The sequence below is a fragment of the Pantherophis guttatus genome, chromosome 2 (genome assembly GCF_059756535.1).
Source record: "Pantherophis guttatus breed Tessera chromosome 2, ASM5975653v1, whole genome shotgun sequence".
Classification (NCBI taxonomy): Eukaryota; Metazoa; Chordata; class Lepidosauria; order Squamata; family Colubridae; genus Pantherophis; species Pantherophis guttatus.
The window spans coordinates 201,508,817-201,529,491 of NC_142064.1; the positions used below are offsets into that span (position 1 = coordinate 201,508,817).

The 20,675-nt window shown below is 37.2% G+C and overlaps 1 protein-coding gene across 3 annotated transcripts in view; it reads left to right on the forward strand.

Moving 5' to 3' along the window:
• Window positions 1-20,675, forward strand: part of SGCD (sarcoglycan delta) — a 452,437-nt gene that overhangs the window by 229,342 nt on the left and 202,420 nt on the right. For 2 of the 3 annotated variants that reach the window (XM_087887533.1, XM_060688502.2), the window contains one exon: window positions 19,083-19,268. In XM_087887533.1, the coding sequence (XP_087743659.1) occupies window positions 19,083-19,268 (186 nt within the window). Of the gene's footprint in view, window positions 1-7,663; window positions 8,268-19,082; window positions 19,269-20,675 lie in introns of those variants that run through there. The other variant, XM_034401701.3, reaches the window with a different exon arrangement.

Consider the following 20,675-nt stretch of genomic DNA (forward strand, 5'->3'; position numbering starts at 1 on the left):
TGGTTTTTGCCAGCATTTATGAATCTAGTGACAACTGAGGATCAGGGAGCACTTTCAAATCTCAATAATTAATATATAGTAGCCTTTGGCTTTTTTACTTTTAGGATAGGACCAGCCTGAACTTTTGCAGAAGCATCACTACAGTAGACAATCAATAGGAAAAGGAAAGTAAAGCAGTGTGCCATATATATAGAACAATTAATAGAAAATAGTTCAAATTAAAATTGTCTTCCCTGTTTTGATGGAAAGTGGAATATTGTGTTTCTTTTTTCTTTTGTCATATAATGCTGTTACCGCTCTGTGTCTGTAATGGTGGATTTTCTTGGGGTTTTTTTTTTCCATGCAGGGTTATAGTCTATTTGCTGAAAAAGCAGGGAGTTTGTGAACGTTTCTATTTCAGTTAAATAGACATTGAGCTGTTTCAAAACAGTGCTTTTGTCTGTTATTCATGACTGGCACATTTGTGTTTGAAGTTCTTTATCTCTCGCCTTTAAATGAATCATACACTGCTGCAAACATCTGCCATATTTTTGAACATATGGCATCTGGTTGGAAACAGCAAATGATTGGCATTTTGTAATATATACATCTCTTTACAAATCTATCAGCTGAACAAAGAAAAAGACCCTGTAGTAAATACTACTCTTAGAATCTTATATCTTGTATCAGATACCAGTTCCTTCCTTACTGAAACCTTGTCTACAGTATGTTTAGTGAGCAGATAATACACAGAAACATCTATTGATTTGTATAAAAATTCTTCTTATCCAGGAAAATCTTTCATATACCCACCTGTTGAGAAACAATTGGATGACCAGTTAGTTCCCATAGCAACTACATACCTGATAAAAACAGGTTCCACCCCAGTCTTTTCCAGCAAATCTGCTCATTGATAAAGCAGTTTTGTCCTGCCCTCTCTTCCCTTCATCTGCACATGCTAGCTAGGACTTAAGTATCAGTACTGTAAAAACCAGGCAACCGCTAATTGGCAGCAAATACTTGGAATGGCCTGTGTCCTTTTGCAGTTATCTACTGCCCTATCTAGATTTTATAGCCCAGATATGACAGCTTGATACAATACAATACAAGGATACAAGACTGTTTCTGTAGTAAAAAAAAAAAACGTAGCCCTATTGAAAGTTGGGGGTAGGTATCTAGGTAGTCAACTGAATGCCAGGATAAATACCTGACATATTCACATAAAGGACTTTTGTAATAGGTTATCTTCCAGCTACCTTCAAAGAGTCATCAACAGTTAAAATATATAATGATGGGCTGAATGGCCCCATAAACAGAGAAGCCTTCAAATGTGTTCCAGATCTCTGCTTAGGCCCTTGGAGAGCCATTTAAAGGAGACATAAAAAAAGCAATTTGGAGTCTGCAAGAAGGAATACAAATCCATAGCTAGGTCATACCCTTTATTAGGACCAAGCAAAACATGATAACAAAAAAGAGCTCCCTGGACTTTTTCTTCAGGCAATATATTTTTTTTCACACACACAAAAAAAAGGGGGCAGTGAAGAAGCAAGTAAATATATTTTAAATGTATTTTTACATAATTAAAATGAGGCCAGAATTTTTACTCATAAACTCAATGTAATATTGCTGGCATTCAGATAAATGTAACATGTGGGGGCAGAAAGACGGGCCAAAATATCTTGGTGTGCTGCAGTAGACTGGACATTTAGATAGGATCAACTTATGTTTAGTGTTCCTGAACGTTAATGAAAACTTAACTCTGATATCATCTAATAGTAATCAAGCATACAGTATACTATAGCCTACACTTATAATAACTTAAGCTAACTGTGGGAGTATTGCCAACATGTTGATTTAGCTCATTTTCTATACAATGACTAAGTCAAATAAAAGCATGTTTAACTTCAGAGGTCAAGCATTTTCAACATGAAAGGCCAGCTCTTGCATTCAGCTATATTACCAAAGCTACACAAATTGTCCCACTTTAGAATTGCCTGTCTTTCTTCTAATACTGTAGATCCTTCTTCTGGAATTTGGTCTCCACAAAAAAGCATGTTTTTGATTATAAATACTGATACTCTTGAGTACTGAATATATTTTATAAATTATCATTACTCTTTTAAAAGCCACTTTGAATAAATAATGCAAAAATGGCATGTGATTTCTTAAATGTAACTATTACTATAAAATTCATTTGCTTGTTTGTTTGTTTATGACTTCAAGTCAGTGTTTACTCCTGGGATCTGCCTGGACAAGTTCCTGTAGTTTTCTTGCCAAGGCTTTTCAGAAATGGCTTGCCATTGATTGTTTCTTTAGGCTGAAAGACAGGGACTGGCCCAAAGTCAAGCAGCTGACTTTCATGCCTACAGTAGAATTAGAATTCACTGTTACCTGGTTTCTAGCTTTGTGCTTTAACCACTACACCACATTGGCTCTCAGGAGGTCAGTCAATCAGAATAGAGCTGGAAAGGACCTTGGAGGTCTTCTAGTCCAACCCCCTGCTCAAGCAGAAGACCCTATACCATTTCAGACAGGTGCCTGTCCAGTCTTTTCTTAAAAACCTCCAGTGATGAAGGACTCAACTTCTGAAGGCAAGCTGTTCCATTCTTAGGCAGTTTCTCCTTAATTCCAAGTTGCTTCTCTCCTTGACTAGTTTCCATCCATTGTTTCTTGTCTTGCCTTCTGGTGCTTTGGAAAATAAGTTGTCCCCCTCTTCTTTGTGGCAGCCCCTCAAAATACTGGAATACTGCTTTCATGTCACCCCTAGTCCTTTTTTCCTATAGACTGGCCATAACCTATTCCTGAAACAACAAAAAGGGAATTTTGAATACAAATAGAATAGAATAGAATAGAATAGAATAGAATAGAACAGAACAGAACAGAACAGAACAGAACAGAACAGAACAGAACAGAACAGAATAGAATAGAATAGAATAGAATAGAATAGAATAGAATAGAATAGAATTTTTTATTGGCCAAGTGTGATTGGACACAGAAGGAATTTGTCCTGGTGCAGATGCTCTCACAGTACATAAAAGAAAAGATACATTCATCAAGAATCGTAAGGTACAACACTTAATGATAGTCATAGGGTACAAATAAGCAATCAGGAAACAATATCAATATAAATCGTAAGGATACAAGCAACAAGGTTACAGTCATACAGTCATAAGTGGAAGGAGATGGGTGTACTAAAAATATTTTTTGCCTACTTTTTGGCTTTAGTCCAGGAAAATCCAGGATGTGAATTACTTTTCAAACAACTTAATGATTTAATTCTCTAACCCAGTATTATTTAACATTGGCAGCTTGAAGACATGTGGACTTCAAGTCCCAGAATTTCCCAGATAGTTACTAAACCAAAATCCTTCTTTTCACTATTGTGTAACTGGCCTAAATCATACACAATTTGGTACTGTTTTTTTCCACTAAATGAAACACTTGCAGCGGATCTTGGGATCATGCTTTTCTCTCTTTCCCTTCCTCGCATTTCATATTTGTGTAGCTCTTGTAGTAACTGGTTTTGAGTTAAGAAACTGATTCCTCAGGGGATCTTCCAGTAGGATTCTTTTAGCTTCTCTCTAAATCTCTGTAAACAAGCCTGCTCCCTACTGTCCAACCAGCTAGGGAAGAATTAATGGATTACTTCAGCCACATTCTCCCATGAAGAAAAATGTATCTGTAGTCATGGGTGGACAAGAACAGCTATATTTTACTGTACAGCTTACATTAAAAAAAATAATAATCACCATGCATACATGCATATTGCAAGAAGAACTTTAAACAACAGTAGCTATTGAATTCAATGGAAATTAATCCCTCAGTGAATCCTCTCAAAAGATTTCTCCCTCCTTCCCTCTTTCTTCCCCCATTTCCCTTGGTAAAGAAAATTGCAGCCATGCTGCCCTCCATAAATTGCATGCAGCAGTGTGTCTTTCTCTATCCTTAACTTGTTTATTCTTCAACTTCTATCCTGGCCTGCCTGAATATAGTCAGTTTCTCTTCCTCTCGGTCATGATCATCTCACAGCTGAAACTCAAGGGGTGTTGCACATTGCTGAAACTTTTCAGACTCTATCCACATTGCCAACCAATCCATTTTTTTTAACTTCCTAAACTATTTATTCCTCTTTTTCCTACTTCTCTGTTCAGGCAAACTTCCACTTCTCACTTTTCTCCCCTGTCTATTTGTCTAGGTTTATCTATCAATGTGAACTGACCAGATATCATTAGGTCAGGGGTGGGCTTCAGATCCTTTAGCAACGGTTCGCTGCCCCCTTGCTGGGAGGGCATAGCCATAGTGGGCATGGCCTAGTCGGCCGCCTGCACCACGGTGGGGGGGAGGGCATTTTTCACCCTCCCCAGGCTCCAGAGGCTTTCCTTGAACCTCTGGGAGGGCAAAAATTGCTTCCGTCAGGGTCCGGAGGCCCTCTGGAGGCCGGAAACAGGCCCATTTCCAGATTTCCGGAACTTCCAGGAGGCCCGGTTTTTGCCCTCCCCAATCCTTCGGGCAGCCCCTGCTGCCGAATGATGAATGGGTCGTCTGCAGACTCCTGTGAGGGGTGGGGTGGGGTGGGCGTGACCAACCAGGGGTGGCATTTGGGATTCACCAAACCCCAACGATCCTTGGCTAGAGGTTCGCCAGAACCCTGCCAAACCCCGGAGCCCACTCCTGCGTTAGGTATATTTCCCCCAAATTCTGAGTTTTATTTCTTCCCTCTACTCCTCTTTCCTGGAGATCTTTGTGAACTCTATTGTATCTACCAATGGTCCCCAAACTCTTCCCACAATGGATTAACATTTTGTCCTCTTCCTTTGTTTCTGACTTCTTTATTAATTGCAGATGAATACAGTCACACCATTAGCACTTCAGTTAACTTATTTCTTTCTCCAAGTAAATCTCCTGACAGTTTGCATCAGATTTACTTATTTCCCAGTGCTACTGTAACTTTCTGGATTACTTTTGTAGAAAAGTATTCTTTTGTGATTTTCAGTTTCCAGAAAGCCAAAGGAAAAAGCCGTATGTTGAAAAGATACCAACAATATGAATAATTCAAGCTTTGTTTCCACAAAACACTGTTCCCCAATTCTGGGTGTCATAGGAAACTGTGTGTGAGGCATTTTTTAATGGAAGCACATATCTGTCACTTCATTCTTTAAAAATTAAGCAAGTATATAAATCTTGTTCTTATAGCAAATTACATCTTGAATGAACTTCTCTTTAAATAGCTATATGTCTAAATGAGAAACAATCCATAAATGCAGGACTACAGATTTAGCTGGAGAAAATAATCCCAAAAGAAGGCCATGGAAAACCACTTCCAAGAAAATAATCAGGAGATATTTATGTTCTTACCTGTAGACATGCTCATTAATTCTCCCCCTCTCTCTCTTTCTTCCCCCCCCCCCCCCATAATAGCATTCCTTTTGTATGTATGAATGTAATACATGCTTCATTTTATATTTTCAGCCAAGGGTACTAGGAATGCTGTACTTAACTTAGTCAGTGAATCTCCAAAAAGAGAGATTATTCTTTCCCCTCTGGCATTTTATAGAACTAGATGTAGGAATATAAAAGTTTTCAGGAAATACACCTAAGTATATTACTGATCTGCATCATTTCCACAACCTGCATTATATAGCAAGTAACTAAGGGCATAGTTAAGGAAAGTGACTTTCCTAACTTTTCTTTGCAATGATACTTTCTGCCACAAACACAGTACTTTTGTAGAGACGATTCTCCATTCTTTTGCAAACGTCTGGCTCCAATACTTAGCATCTCTCTAATATGTTGAAATGATCACTAATAATAAAATGTAAAACAGGAGTCTACATAAGATTTAAAGTGCATAGTTCAATTACTTGTCATGCTCCCCTCCTCACAAATATCTCAGTTTCTTGCATTTATCAAAAGGATACATGCTGTTTTGCCCCAGCTCCGGATTCCCGAGGATATTGACACACATCAACGGTCCTTATCAAATTTATTAAGTAGCAAGAATAAACCAAAGTCCGGCAAAGGTTGGCAACCAGCCCAGAAAGCAAGATACAATAAGACTTTTCCAAAAATGCTCTGATGATAATTACAAGTTGTTTCTAGCAAGAAATTTACTAATGGCATGTGACTTAAATAGGCTAAGGGAGTGTTAAATAGGCTAAGGGAGTGGCCAATTATCCTCAAGCCTTACTCTCGAGGAGACCTCCTCCTCCTGAGTAGCCACTCCTTCCTTTTGGCAACCCTGCATGCTCGAGCATTGAGAAGAGGCTCCTCCACTTCGCTCTCTCCACTTGAAGGAGCCTCTGGAGGTTCTGAAGGCCCTGGCTGAGTCTCTGCCTCTGGCACCACATCCTCTTCAGCCTCCTCGCTGTCCGACGCGAGCGCCGGCTGTGCAGGCTGCTGGCGCGACACCACACCAGCCTCCTCGTCGTCAGGATCAGCCATGATCCGTGCAGGCCACTGGCGGGCCACAACACATGCTGGCAATCTTCCCTTAAGCTTTCAGAGCAGAGAGATCTTTTGATGTTATTTACGTCATGCTCCATGTAGTAGACTGTACAATGGCTTCCATCACCATCCCTCTGAGAATATTATAGTCATTATTCAGTATGCAGGACAGAGATTCCTGGCCTTATCTAAATCTTTTGGCCTTTAAAATGCATAGATGGATTTGTTTGGTTAATAGTGTGTGAATCATAAGTTTATATTTATTACGTGGTTATATTATTTGCAAAATTAATCTTCACTATAGAAAGAACTCCATAGATAGCAGCCACCTTAACTGAGATGTGAAGTTGGCTGACAGGTATGTTCAAACACTTTTAAATGTTATTTAAAAATCTTATGTTCATGTTAGCTGAACCAAAATTATTTGCTACAAATATAAGTTTGCATGAAGATTCATTTAGAAGAACTGGTCTTCTCCTTCATAAGGTAAACAGGACAGTTCCATTAGATTTAATATTTTTGTAAAATTTCTAAATTTTTGGACAGCGTGAAAAGACATAGAAATGTTCCCCGTCCTACTACTTCCTATCAGATTAAGCAATGCCATGCAGAGTTTAGAAAATGAGTAAGAAATAGTACCATTCACTATTTCCTTTGAATGTGTATTTATTCCATACATGTGGAATAAATATGAAATAAGTACCACTTTCATCCAGCCATCTAGAGGCTGACTAATATGTAGGGATCCACTGAATGACAACACACTGGGAAAAATGAGTATTTTTTTAAAAAATGGATAATTATCTGCTTGGGATTTTTCAAGTAAGGAGCTTTTTTCCCCCCTTCTGGTGGGAAGAGAAGAGGAGAGGAGAGAAGAGGAGCGGGATCTGTACAGTATATTATCTATATAGGTATCTGAAGTAACAGAAAAATAAAGTATTTTTAAAAAGCAAATCTAGATCTATGGTATCATAGGGAACTGAAAAAGATCAAGGAGAGCCATTTGACAAAATATAAAGCATATGTCTCTCCCATAATTTAAGCTAAACCAAAACTTTCCTACAGGCAATCTAAAAAAAGCTGTTTTGGGAATTATTGTGAGAGACAGAAGAATCCAAGTGCTCAGGCATAATTGTAGTATTTTTAGTATATTCAGCTTACATTGCTACATGTCAAGATTAGGATACACAGCAATGTGTTGAGCAGAGCCTAGAGCTTCTAAAAATAAACCTTGCTTTACGCAATTGAAATTAAAACACAAGAGAAAGCTAGGTAAAGGGAGGTGGTGGACTGCATAAGAATCTGAATCTCTCTTTGCAGGTTTGGTCAGGGAAAGAAGTTAACACTAAGAAAAGTTTCTTTTGGTTTTGCAAGGCTAAAATAAAAGAGAAGCGTAGAGCAGTCTTGAAATAAAAATAGCATATACAGTTGTTGCAGAAATGATTGGCTTTAGCCTTCCAAATGCAAAACATGCCAGTCCCCTGTGTTTGGCGCAGAGGCACGATAGTATGTGGGGAGGCTTTCATGCAAAACACATGTGTTTTCAATTGCTATCTGGAGCCAGACCAGTAGCTGTAACTTGGCCTGACAAAGCCTCATTGAAGTAAAAGACAGAGTGTGGTTTCAAAGCAGTTAGAGAAAGAAGGGGAATGCTGTTCAGGAAATTCTTCGGGCTGGGCAGGGACTTGGCCACGGTTCTGCTGCTGGAAAATCTGACAGGGGCAGCTTCTGAACCCAGGGTAGGCCTTGTGCTCCTCTGAAAGCAACACGGCATCTTCCCTCTTGCCCCCTTTTTGGCATATCCCGGATTTTGTTGTGTTCTTTGGGCTCTCCCCCCAGAAGAGGTAAGAGGCTTTTTGTTCTTTCTTAATACAGCTTTCTTGGGCATTGCTGCTCTTTTGTTTTACAAGTATTAGGGACCCATTGGGTTACTCACTTAACGGAGAAAGAAGTTGGAGATCTACCACTACATTCACAGAGGGGATCGGCTGATTATCTTTCCAACTTCTACTGAAGTTCTTGCAGAGAGGGTGGGAGGGGAGGCTTTCTCTTTAAGTGGGCATGCATACTTGTCAAACCTTCCACCCAACAGTACATAACACTGTTTTTAAAGTTTATGGATGAGCTAGAGAAAGTTGGACAATTCTGACTGTTAGAATATGTGATCAACTAGTATGTTTCACAAATTGCTATCAATGCAGCTACAATATTCAGATATAGCTACTTTACAAAGAGACCGTGAGGCAAAGGCTGAGTAGTTTGGAGCATTTTTTTTAAAAGTAAAAAAGTACATTTGTAAATCACAAGGCAATAAGGCTACAATCCTATTTATTTTTCTGTGGTTACCCAGAATTGGGGCAAAATAATACAATTATTTATAATAGAATTGCAGTATCCTACAATTCAAAAAAGTTTTGGAGAAACTTTATTTTTCTCTGAGCTACTCCGTTCAACACCACCTGCTACTTTTCATTTCATGAGATGTTTTGCCAAATAAATATTTGGCAATATTTTAAAAGTCGGGCTTCTCTCCTGCAAATGACAAGTGAATGTGTGTCTTGTTACTCCATGCCCTATTTTGGAGCATTAAAGTTTATTGCCTTTCCTCACCAGTGACCATTAAACCTTAGCTGGCCTGTTTGCTGTTTCTTTAAAAGTGGTTGCACAGCATGAGAAGTACTTTGAAACCACCCTTCCATTTTTTTTGTTTGTCTAGACTCAGACTGCAGTAGCAGAAAAGTTTATTTTTCTCAGATCTGTTCAACATGTATTTTTCTTCTGCTCTGAGCATATCCCTTGCCCTACTTTGTCTTAAGAGGCAAAGCTGTATTAAAATAAAAAGCTGAATTAATAATATATGGGCAGCAGAAGCCATATTTATGCATTAATCGGCAGCAGTTAAACTGGGCTATAGAACTGTGTAAACTGTGCTGATATTAATACTTTAGGATATATGAGCAGAATGAAAAACCAAAACTAGAGAGGTATAGGAAAAGGAGTTTTTACAGTCAACTTTTAGATAAAATAGCAAAAAGACGTTACTAGGTGAAGTAAAGAAACAAGTGATCACTCCATAAAATAGTTTAAATCCTATTAAGAAATTATTATTAACAAAATGGGTTAAAGAGAAATAACGCCTGTAGATATAAATAAAGGCATAAAATGGGTATATTTGATGGGTTAATTTTAAATGAGAGATATGGGGTCTGGATAATCAGACTATAAAATATAATACAGACTATAAAATAAATTAAGCAAAATACATCAATCAAATCAAATGGAGGAAAAAGAATACTCTACAGAGTATCTAGAACTAACATGTTTGTTTAAATTGTTTTGATGGCTGGGCTGGAAATTAAACAGGCCCAAGCAATAATCCATAAGAAAAGAAAGCAAGATAATTTCAGGACAATGGCTAAATATCTACCTATTAATAAAAAATAATCAAACTCTTGTATTGTTATTGGTTGCATTACTTGAATATTTATATCTTCCTAGAACAGATTGCTAGTTCTAAACTTAATTCTATGTAAAAGATTGCTACTATACCAGATTAGATTTGCCTTGACTCTGCTGGCCTTTTGGAGCATATTAAAAATCTGACTTTGCTATTAGGACTGGGGCCCTGGTTGTATTGTGAGCTAGTTTCTTGGTCATAGTTATATATTGAAGATGTGATGTCATGAGCATTCAGCTACTGTTTAATGTTATTTATGTTGTTTCTAATTTTTGTTTTTTTTATTACTTATTTTTATACCATTTTATTTATAGGTAGCCCTTGACTCATAACCACAATTAGCTCCAAATCTATGTTGCTAAGTGAGACAGTTGTTAAGTGAGTTTTACTACTAACCTTGCCATAGTTGTTAAGTGAAACATCGCAGCTGTTAAATTAGTAGCACACTTGTTAAGTAAACCTGGCTTCCCCATTGACTTTGCTTGTAGTCCCCAAGACACTGCAACCATCATAAATATCAACCAATTGTCAAGTGTCCAAATTTTGATCATGTGACCATGGAAATACTGCAACAGTCATAAGTGTGAAAAATAGTCACTTTTTCAGTTCCATTATAACTTTAAACAGTCACTAAATGAACTGTTGTAAGTCAAAGACTACTTGTATTAGCACCCAAAGTCGTGTATATGAGATGGGCAGCCTTATAAATTTATTAAGGAGGTAAGTAAATAAATATATTCCCTTGGTTGTCTTTTTTGTAGGCTAAACTTATCCAGACCCTCATAGGGTTTGCCTTCCAGATCCCTTACCATCCTGATAGTCCTCTTCTGAACTGACTCTGGTTTGTCCTTTTTTCAATTGTGGTGCCTCAAGTGGGATATAATAGAACATCTGAACTCTGTTCCACTTGCAACCTTATGAGTCTATGTGTGCAGAGCAAGAAGAGTTGTCCGTGGCAGAGTTGAGAATTAACATTCCACTGGCCCCATTCCTAAAGGGACAGCTGGTGCTGTTGGAGACTTCCTAACATTGTATTACAAAACAGTGAAGGTTTACAAATGTATACATAATAGAAAACTACAGCCAGTTCCATATCTATGATGTCACACTTACACTTATCACAAACACGTTAGAGTGCACATTTGTGCTTACATATAAGAATGTAAAACATGAAAATATTTTTGTAGTGCACTGGCTCCCGGTGGTCTTCCGGGTGCGATTCAAGGTGTTAGTTATCACCTTTAAAGCACTCCATTGCTTAGGACCTGGGTACCTACGAGACCGTCTTTTGCCACCAATAGCCTCCCACCGACCAGTTCGTTCTCACAGGGAGGGACTACTCAGGGTACCGTCAGTCAAATTATGTCGACTGGCGACTCCCAGGGGGAGGGCCTTCTATGTGGGGGCTCCAACCCTTTGGAATGAACTGCCCCCGGAGATACGGAATATCCCTGATCTCCGTGCTTTCCGCCGTGCCCTCAAGACCCTGATGTTCCAACAGGTGGGGCTAAACATACGAACATGTGAATGATTTTTTAAATGTTATCTAATTCTGGGTTTTATTTAATTGACCAAACTAAGTAATAATTTTAATTAGCAATTTTATGATGTTTGTGTGTCTATATTTTTCTTGACTGTACACCGCCTTGAGTCCTACGGGAGAAAGGCGGTATAGAAATATAATAAATAAATAAATAAATAAATAAATAAATAAATAAATAAATAAATAAAAAATTCAAACATGCACATTTCTGTAGTGCACGATAAAAACCAGTTAGGCAGAATTGGACAAACCAAATTTAGTTTAATAACCTTCATTTTCTCTGTGAACAGACAGATCTCTTGAATCAGAGGTATTGAACTACTCACAGTCAGTTTAACAATCAATACACCCCATCTCACCCCATTTCTTTTTGATGACTTCTGAAATATTTTGTCACCAGATCTATTTTCATGGTTTGACTTCTTACGCAGACTCCCTCCCTCCCTCCCTCCCCCCTCCCTCCCTTCCTCCCTCCCTCCCTTCCTTTCTTCCCTCCCTCCCTCCCTCCCTCTTTCCTTTAGAGATACACAAGGGTATTCAGCAGACTTGGTGATAACTACAGTATCCCAAGAACAAATTGTATATTTTGTACTTGCATTTTTTTGTTACTGTTGTTTTTAGCTTAAGAATCTCAATTCATTGAACACCAACATCAGTTTCTACAGTCAGGAAAAAAATATTTCAATCTCTTGGAACAGGAAATCAAATAAAAAATAGAAGCTGATAAAAGAAGACGCCTGAGAAATACTTTTTGAATTAAAAGTAATAATTCTGAATTACAGAATCTGATGTTTCTTTCATTTATGATATCTTTCATTGAAATTATGGGAGAGATGACAGTTTCATATAAAAATATATTTAAATGAAATACAAAGGTGAATACAAAGGTGAATACATCTGACTGTAGTCTATGTATTTTTTAAATCAAAAATAAATAGCACATGGATATCAAAATATATTACGAATTGTGAAGTAAATAAAACTTAACTGTCAATTAGGGCTATATTTGATACTTGAAGGACCTTCTTTAAATTCAGCAGGGCAATTTTAAAACACTATGTCTTTTGCTGCAAAATATATTTCCTGTATAAAAAATACAAAGTGTAAACTCAACTAGAAATGAGGAGGAACTTTCTGACAGTGAGAACAATCAACCAATGGAAGGTTTGCCTTCTGAAGTTGTGGGAGCTTCATCACTGGAGGCTTTCAAGAAAAGATTGGACTGCCATTTGTCAGAAATTGTGTAGGGTCTCCTGCTTGAACAGGGGGTTGGACCAGATGACCTATAAAGTCCCTTCCAACTCTGTTAATCTGTTAAATAAAATGACTGTGAGTAATTTTTTTAAAAGTGTCTTTTCACACAATATACCCAGAAGAGAAATCAAAACCGCACATAAATATATGAAAAGTCATATATATTGTTTTCTTGCTGATTACATTACAATCTGTCTTTTCAGGCAGCAAATACATAAAATTTGGAGTAGCCCACTTAATATTATAATATTTTTAAAGAGATATTTTAACTTCACATTGCACTGAACTTTCTTGCAGTAAAATATTTCTGTATGTGGTCAAGAATTATGGGAAAACTCCATATAGCGCAACATGTTTCTTTTATGACATGGTTTAGATAGGGTTGCCAGGTCTGCTTCCAAAAAATAGCGGACAAGCGGGGGGGGGGGGGTTAAGTAGTAAAAAAATAAAAAAAAATTGCAATTAAATTATATATTTTCTTACAAACATTTTAACACGTATTAAAATAATCACTTCAAAACTTTACTTAAAATTCAAAACATCAAATATATTATAATAATATGTAAAATATTAAATTACATTTTAATTTCATCATAAAGCTTTTGAATAAAAAAAATGTCCACTATTTTGTGAAAAAAAATAGTGAACATAATGTGAAAAAGGAAGACTGTCCGCTCAAATAGTGGACACCTGGCAACCTTAGGTTTAGAGTCTACTGTACGATCTGTAAAGAATCCTATACCTGCCTGTAGCCATTTTCCTGAGAGGCTTTCCCATTAGAGGAAAAACAGAGCTTACTTATTTAGTCAAGATTCATATTCTGAATTCATAAGCTTCATAAGCAAGATTCATAAGCTGAATTTCACTCCCTTTGGAATTCAAGAATCTTATTTATGTAGACTTGCATGTAGTTTAAAATATCTGTATGGTTAACTTTTTTAAAAAAAAGTGGGGGGGAGCATTTTTCCAGTCCATTTATTCTTGTCACAATTTTATCACTTTAATTTTGCATTCACTTTTCACCCCCTACATCCCATCAAATTGTCATGTGATATTTCTGTAGGAGTAAACAAGGTTCTTTCTGTGCATATCAAGTTGTCATTATAACTCCAGGGGGAAAGTGGAATCTAAAAAAAAAGAAGAAGAAGAAAAAAACCACCCTTAGTTTCCTTCACCCCCCCCCTCCCCAAATAAGATAGATTCAGGTTTCTACTTGCTAAATAGTGGGATATTATATTCTTCTTTCTGCTTTAGTGTTTTCTCTTGTACGTGCTGATATATTTTTTTCAATGAAGAAAAAGTTCAAAAAAACAGGTATGTCAATAACATTCTGCCATCTCTTTCATGTGTAGAAACTATGTCTTTCTTTCTTTCTATCTATCTTTCTAATAATGCCCTTGCACAAGCCTTGCAATTAGCACAACTCTTAGGCAATTAACACTTCCTAATCAAATAACCACCAATATTCCTTTTCACACACACAGGTTCAGAAGACAGAAACCTACCAATGACATTATATACAATTGCCACCAGAATAAATCTTACTACTGTGGCTTTAGACATTATAAAAAGCTACAAAGAGTGAGATTTACTGCTAAAGGGTTAGAAGTAAAGTCACTGAGTTGAATGGACTTATTCCCAGTTAAGTGGGTAAAAGATTACAGCTTCAATCAGCCTCTCTGTGGCATCTTGCCATTTTCTTTCCTATTGCTTAGAGCAGACCTGAAGCTGTCCTCCTTTCGTTGGGCTGATTATAAATAAAGTTAAGTGTTGCAGATTCTTTGCCTAAGTTGGTCATGGCATTTTACTTCTCTGTCTGGGCTGAAGAAGAGGCAACAAGCACGCAGAATTCAGACTGTTAATTTAGAACTAACCCTATTTGAAATTTTCATTGTTTAGTTGTGATTGTATTATTGGCATAGAGCATGGGGATTGTATTATTTACAATCTGAGAACTAATTGCCTTCTGAAATCAGAGATAAAGGACAAACATAAGCTCTTCTATTTCATTTACATTTTGATTAAGTTAACTGATAGCCTAGGTGCTCATTAAGCATCTATAGACTGCAGTTTTTTGCTTAGAATCCTGCTAATGAGCATATGCCAAATATATTTTCAGTTCTGTCTTCTACTTTAAGGTATCTAGTAAGCAGCCTAATATTGTTCAGTAGAAGCTCCATCACCTCTTCCAACCACTATAGCTCCATAAATATTGTTATATTTATGGACCTATGATAATATTTCCACATGTCATATATCAAAAGAATGAATGGGTGTCATTTCAGATATTGGGGTTCATATGTTTTTAATTTTCAGATGTTTCTTCAGTATTTTAATCTTACTTCTACCTCACTACAACAGCAGAATGGATTCATTATTCTATTAAATGTTGCACAACTGGATATTTACTCACACAATAAGGTGTTCTCTATTCCCTCTGACGCTCCTCATTCACCCTCCCTCTGTTCTTTGAAGGTACAAAATCGTACTCAGGGAAAGAATTTATATAAGTGGATAGTAACATTGGAATCCATCCATTGCTTCCTGATGTGCAGCATGTTTCAGGCAACAATAGCAGTTACTTAATAGATAATATAATGATGGTGGTCCTATTGCCTTATGGGATACTTTCTTTCAATGGTAACATGTATTACTTTATTTATCTTAACATTGGTTAATGATCTTTGCTGTGATTGGGAGGGCTAGCAGGTGAAATGCGTGACATGTTCAAGTCTCATTCAGAGTTCAAGCAATTGCAATAGATGGTCCACTAAATTTTTGGTTAGGACTCTTCTATATGTGAGGTCCTTGGTGTTCTCTGAATTTGGTTGTTTTTTTCCAGACGTTTCATTATCAAACTAGGTAACATCATCAGTGCTAGAAAGGAGTTGGGTTTGCTCTCATTTTATATACTACTGGCCTGCCTTCTCAGTGTTGGTCTTGGTCCCTTCATTAGGATGTTATTTGTTGTTAGCTTGATATCAGAGTTTGATAGTTCCTTGACTGGAGTGTTTATTTCTTGATTGCTGGTCTAGTGTTAATCTTGATGTTAGTTTGTATCCATGTCTTGTGAAATTAAGGGGTTTTCATCATGTCTTCTTATTGCTGGTTGGTGTTCATGGATGCCTGTTTATCCCATATACTGGCTGTTACAGTCCTTATACTGTATGTTCTTTGTATTTTCTTCTGGGTCTTGTGGGTCTTTTGATTTACTTAGGATATTTTTCAGGGCTTTAGTTGGTTTGAGTGCTACAGTGATGCCATGAGGTTGTAATTGTTGGTTGTTTCTTATATGTTTTTGATGTATAGCAGTATTATACTTTTCACAGCTTGTATTGGTTGTGCTTCATTGGGTTGAGTGAGCAAAGTTGCTTGGGTATCCATTTTCTTGAAAGATGTTGTATAGATGATCGGTTTCCTTTTTCTGCTGTTCAGGGTTGGTGAAGTGTGTTTGTACTTGTTTAAGTAGCGTTCTTACATGTTCTTACACAGCTTATCTTGTGGGAGGTTAGGGTGTTACTTTGATAGTGGACCACTGAGTTAGTCTAGGTAATTTTATGACAGACTTATCTTTCTAATTTCATCATCATCATTGCCTCTGCTGATGAGGATATCCAAGAAGGATAGCATGTTGTTGTTTTCTTTTTCTATTATGAATTTTATTCCTTTGAAAATGTTTTGCGTGTGTTCTCTAGTTGATTCTTTTTTTATGACAAAGGTATCATCTACATATCAGATCCATACTTTGGATCTGTGGGAGTGCTATAGATTCTAGGCAAAGCAGTGATTCAATGGGGGTTCTTTTGATTTGTTGATATATTTGTCCACAAAACTAAAAGTATGTGATTAGGCAAAGGCTGATGAGATCCATGATTCTGGGTATTTCAATCTTGGTATATTTGGTTAGGGCAGATGTACTATGTAGTAGAACTGTCATGGACTGTTTAGCACATATCCTGGAGAGTTCCCAGAGAACCCTCCAGCACAAATCCAAAAGCTTGGAAGAATAAACCTCTGATCCCAGTGACCAACTCAGATTGGATCCTGTTGGGTTAGTTCTAGGTCTATGGATGTAAAGAGTGTTGTGACATTAAATAAGATCACAGTTTCATCTTCATTTATTGTCACATCTTTGATTCTTTGAAGGCACTACAGCAGGGAGTTGATGGAATATTTATTTCCCTCTATGAGTTGTCCAAGATTTTTTGCCAATTCTTTAGCATTTTTGTAGATTGAGGGTCCCTGGTAACGATACAATTGAACAGAGAGGCATGTATAGATTGTGTGTTTTGGGTGGTCCATAAAAGCATGGAAGGACAGGTCCACCCTTGCTTTTCATCCACTGATGATTCTTCTTAGTGAAAGCTCTTGGTAAGATCACTGAGAGCTCTCTTAACCTCTCCTCCCACACTTCTATGGACACACAAAAACACACAAACCAGACCTATCTCTCCATCTAACTGTATCTTTGCCAGGTGAGGGAACTTCAGCCAGTTAGTCTCTGTCAGCCAGCCCTCAAAAGAAGAGGGCAATGCCAAACCATTTCCAGAAACATTGCCAAGAAAACCTGAAAATCCAGGAAGTCCCTATCAGTCCAGGCCATCACCAGCAGTCAACAACAACTTAAAGGCATACACATGCATTTAGGATTTCGGCCTATATGGCAATTAAGACAACTGAAAATAATTTTAAAAGAAAAAGAAAACCTTAAAATCCCTGTTAAAACTAACTCAAACTGAGCAGGCCTAGTCAGGAAAAAAGAATGTGAGTTCTTCCCTGAAGGAGGAAAAAGTAAAGACTGAGCAACATTCTGAGTGAATTTAATAGCTTAGAAGCAATATAGAATGGAAAAACAAGCAAACATCTTGTACAATTTCTAGATGTTTGAACATTTTGATATTTTTCTGTTTTGTTTCTTTTTAAGTAATTATTGTTCATTTGTCGTCTATAATACAACCATATATAGTAAAGTTATTGAAACAAATGACTTAATAGGGGAATCTCTAGGAGAACTAGAAATAGCATCTGCAGTTCATCTTCATAAAGCTATCATAGAGATGTTTCACATTTGTTTACTTTGCTTCCCAGTCTAATACAGAGCCCTGGTCAGACTTCCTAGTAGGTTCAGCTATAAATCTTGACTGCCCAGACATTTAGCAATCTGCTTAGAGCAGAAGTTCGGAGGGAAGACATGACTAGATTATGCTTTATTGTAGGCTCATAGTGTTCATGACTTAAATGCTGTATTTGCACAGAAAGTGTGCCCATCCCCCACAAAACACAGAAATCAAGCTCTTCATTTATGTCTACTCCAGACTTTAAAGTCTAGGCCTTCTGGGCCTTGCCAGTCATTGGATATATGGTTGTTTTCTTTCTGACCTCAGGATAGGGGTCGGTCTCTCAATTTTCACATAAAGGTTTCATTCAGTTTGAGCCCTTACTACACTCCTTTTGTTTCCTGGTTGCTTCTGACCCAAATACAACTAGATTGATCCCTTTTTTCATTGTTTATTATCAATCTCACATATTTTTATATTCATAAATCCATGCTATTTGATTTCAAGGTTAGTACATAAATTAAAAATTAAAAACTGACAAACAACTGACTTGTATATTTCCACATTATTTTCCATGACATACAGAATATCCTTTAACATATATTTTTCTTTAAAAAAATAATTTTTGTACTAGCGAAAAATATAATTGCAAAATCAAGAGAGTGATGAAATATGAGTAATGATTGTATACAGGTCCTTTTTTTTTTTTTACTCTGGCAAGCATGAATTAGGTCGATTCATTTTATCAATATAGACCAAATTAAATTATTTCCCATCTCATCTTTAGATGGGGGAGGTTGGGTTTGCATTTTAGAAAAAAAAAGAATAAGTAAGAAAGGAGGACACAATAAATGTTTTTTTTCTCCTACATTTTTTTAAAAATTAGGCTTCTGTAGCTCAGTAATGAATCTCTATTTGCATTACAGCCAAGAAGCCAAAAAAAGAGTATCTTATCTACACAGGTATTTCCAAAATGCTTTATTATATATTCACTTGCTAAGAGGCTATTTTCAGAATTTCCATTGTTTCTGTCACCAGATCTTGGAGCGGACATATGCCAAGTAACATCTTGTTGGACCTACAAACTGTGCCTGCACTCAAAAAAGCATTCTTCCATACATCTGGATTGTCCTGACCCTTGTTACCCTTTCACCCTTGTAATTAGGATGATAGTATTAACCTTGGTCACCTAGAGATTTGTGGCATGCTTATTGTTTTATCCTGGTATACGGCCTCATGTCACTGCTGTGAGATGGGCAGCCATTTTAATCATTTAAATAAAGGAATACATAGTCTCATCATGTCTACAATTTATGCCTATGATGTCTGGTTATATTTTCTTTTCCAGATGCCTCAAGAACAGTATGCCCAGAGAAGCACCATGCAGAGCTCAGAAGGACCACATGTATACAAAGTGGGAATTTATGGTTGGCGGAAGAGGTGCCTCTATTTCTTTGTGCTACTTCTAATGATTCTAATCCTGGTGAATCTTGCCATGACCATCTGGATTCTCAAAGTTATGAATTTCACAATTGTAAGTAGATGATATTTTGCTTGAAAAGACTTGTAACATAACAAATTTTCCCCAGGCTTTAAAGTTAGGGTATACAGCTGTAATAGTAGTTAACCATTTGGATCTCAAGAATGGTTAAAATGAGCTCAGGCATTAGTCGTAGCCAAGACTTGAGGTGGATCTACTTTCTCTCTTCTTAATTCACATGATGATTAGTGGATCTGTACTTTAATTCTGGAGTTCTCCCAGTAGCCAGTTTGGTTTAGTGATTAAGGAATCAGAGTAGAAACCAGATAACTTTTAAGTTCTAGTTCTGTCTTAGGCTGGTTGATTGTGGCCCAGTCACTCTCTTTCTCTCAGCCCTCACAGTATTGTGGGAAAATAGGAGGAAGAAGGAGTATTAGATATGCTTGCCATCATGAGTTATTTATAAAAATAATAAAGGCAAGATTTAAAAAAAAATCTAAAATAAAGCAGATAAAATTTCTAACAGTTCCACTCCACACCTTGGACAACCACCTAAATATTCCCTTGTGGGTCTGTCACTGAACCTTTTGAAGTTTAAGAGTTCCACACGATGCTTTGCAGTGTATTGGCTTTCTTCATTAGTAGCTTCGAGGCTTAAATTTCCCTTCTCTTTCTTCCAAGGCAGTTTTTAAAGAATCTAACCAGAAAAAAATGGGGAATACCTCAAGCTTATAGGACTCTACTGCATATATTCTGTTTTCCACTCTTTCACGCATTTGCATACATTCAGACCAGTAGTGGGTTCCACTTACCTTCGCTACCGGTTCAGAATCAGGAGCGTGCACATGCACAGAGCATCCATGATGATGTCCGGGTGGGTGGGCGGAGCCGCCACCACTACAGGTTTGTCCGAACCAGGGTGAACTGGTAGAAACCCACCACTGATTCAGACTATACTCCTCCTTCTCCTTTTAAAGTCAGTTGTGTGCATAGATTAAAGTACCAGATGAAGGTTAGCCTTTGGTTTTTAAATTTTGAAAGCATTGTATAAAGTCAGCCATTATATTACTCTACTTAAAACTCAGCAGCTGATTATATCATGTTATAGCAATAGCACTTATATACCACTTCAGAGTGCATTACAACCCTCTCTAAGCAGTTTACAGAGTCAGCATCTTTCCCCCAACAATCTGGGTCCTCATTTAGAGACCTCTGAAAGATGGAAGGTTGAATCAACCTTGAGTCAGTCAGGATCGAATTCTTAGAAGTGGGCAGAGCCTGCAATATGGAATTCTAAGCACTGTGTCACTATGACTCTTATAATTTGTTAAAGCAAGCCCTTTTGAAAGTTCTTTTAAAATCTCCTCCCTTTCATCTAAGGTATTAGCCATTCCACCCAGTTTTGTCATGTGCCAACTTTATCATTAATGATGAAAATATTGTACAGCACAGGATGCAAAA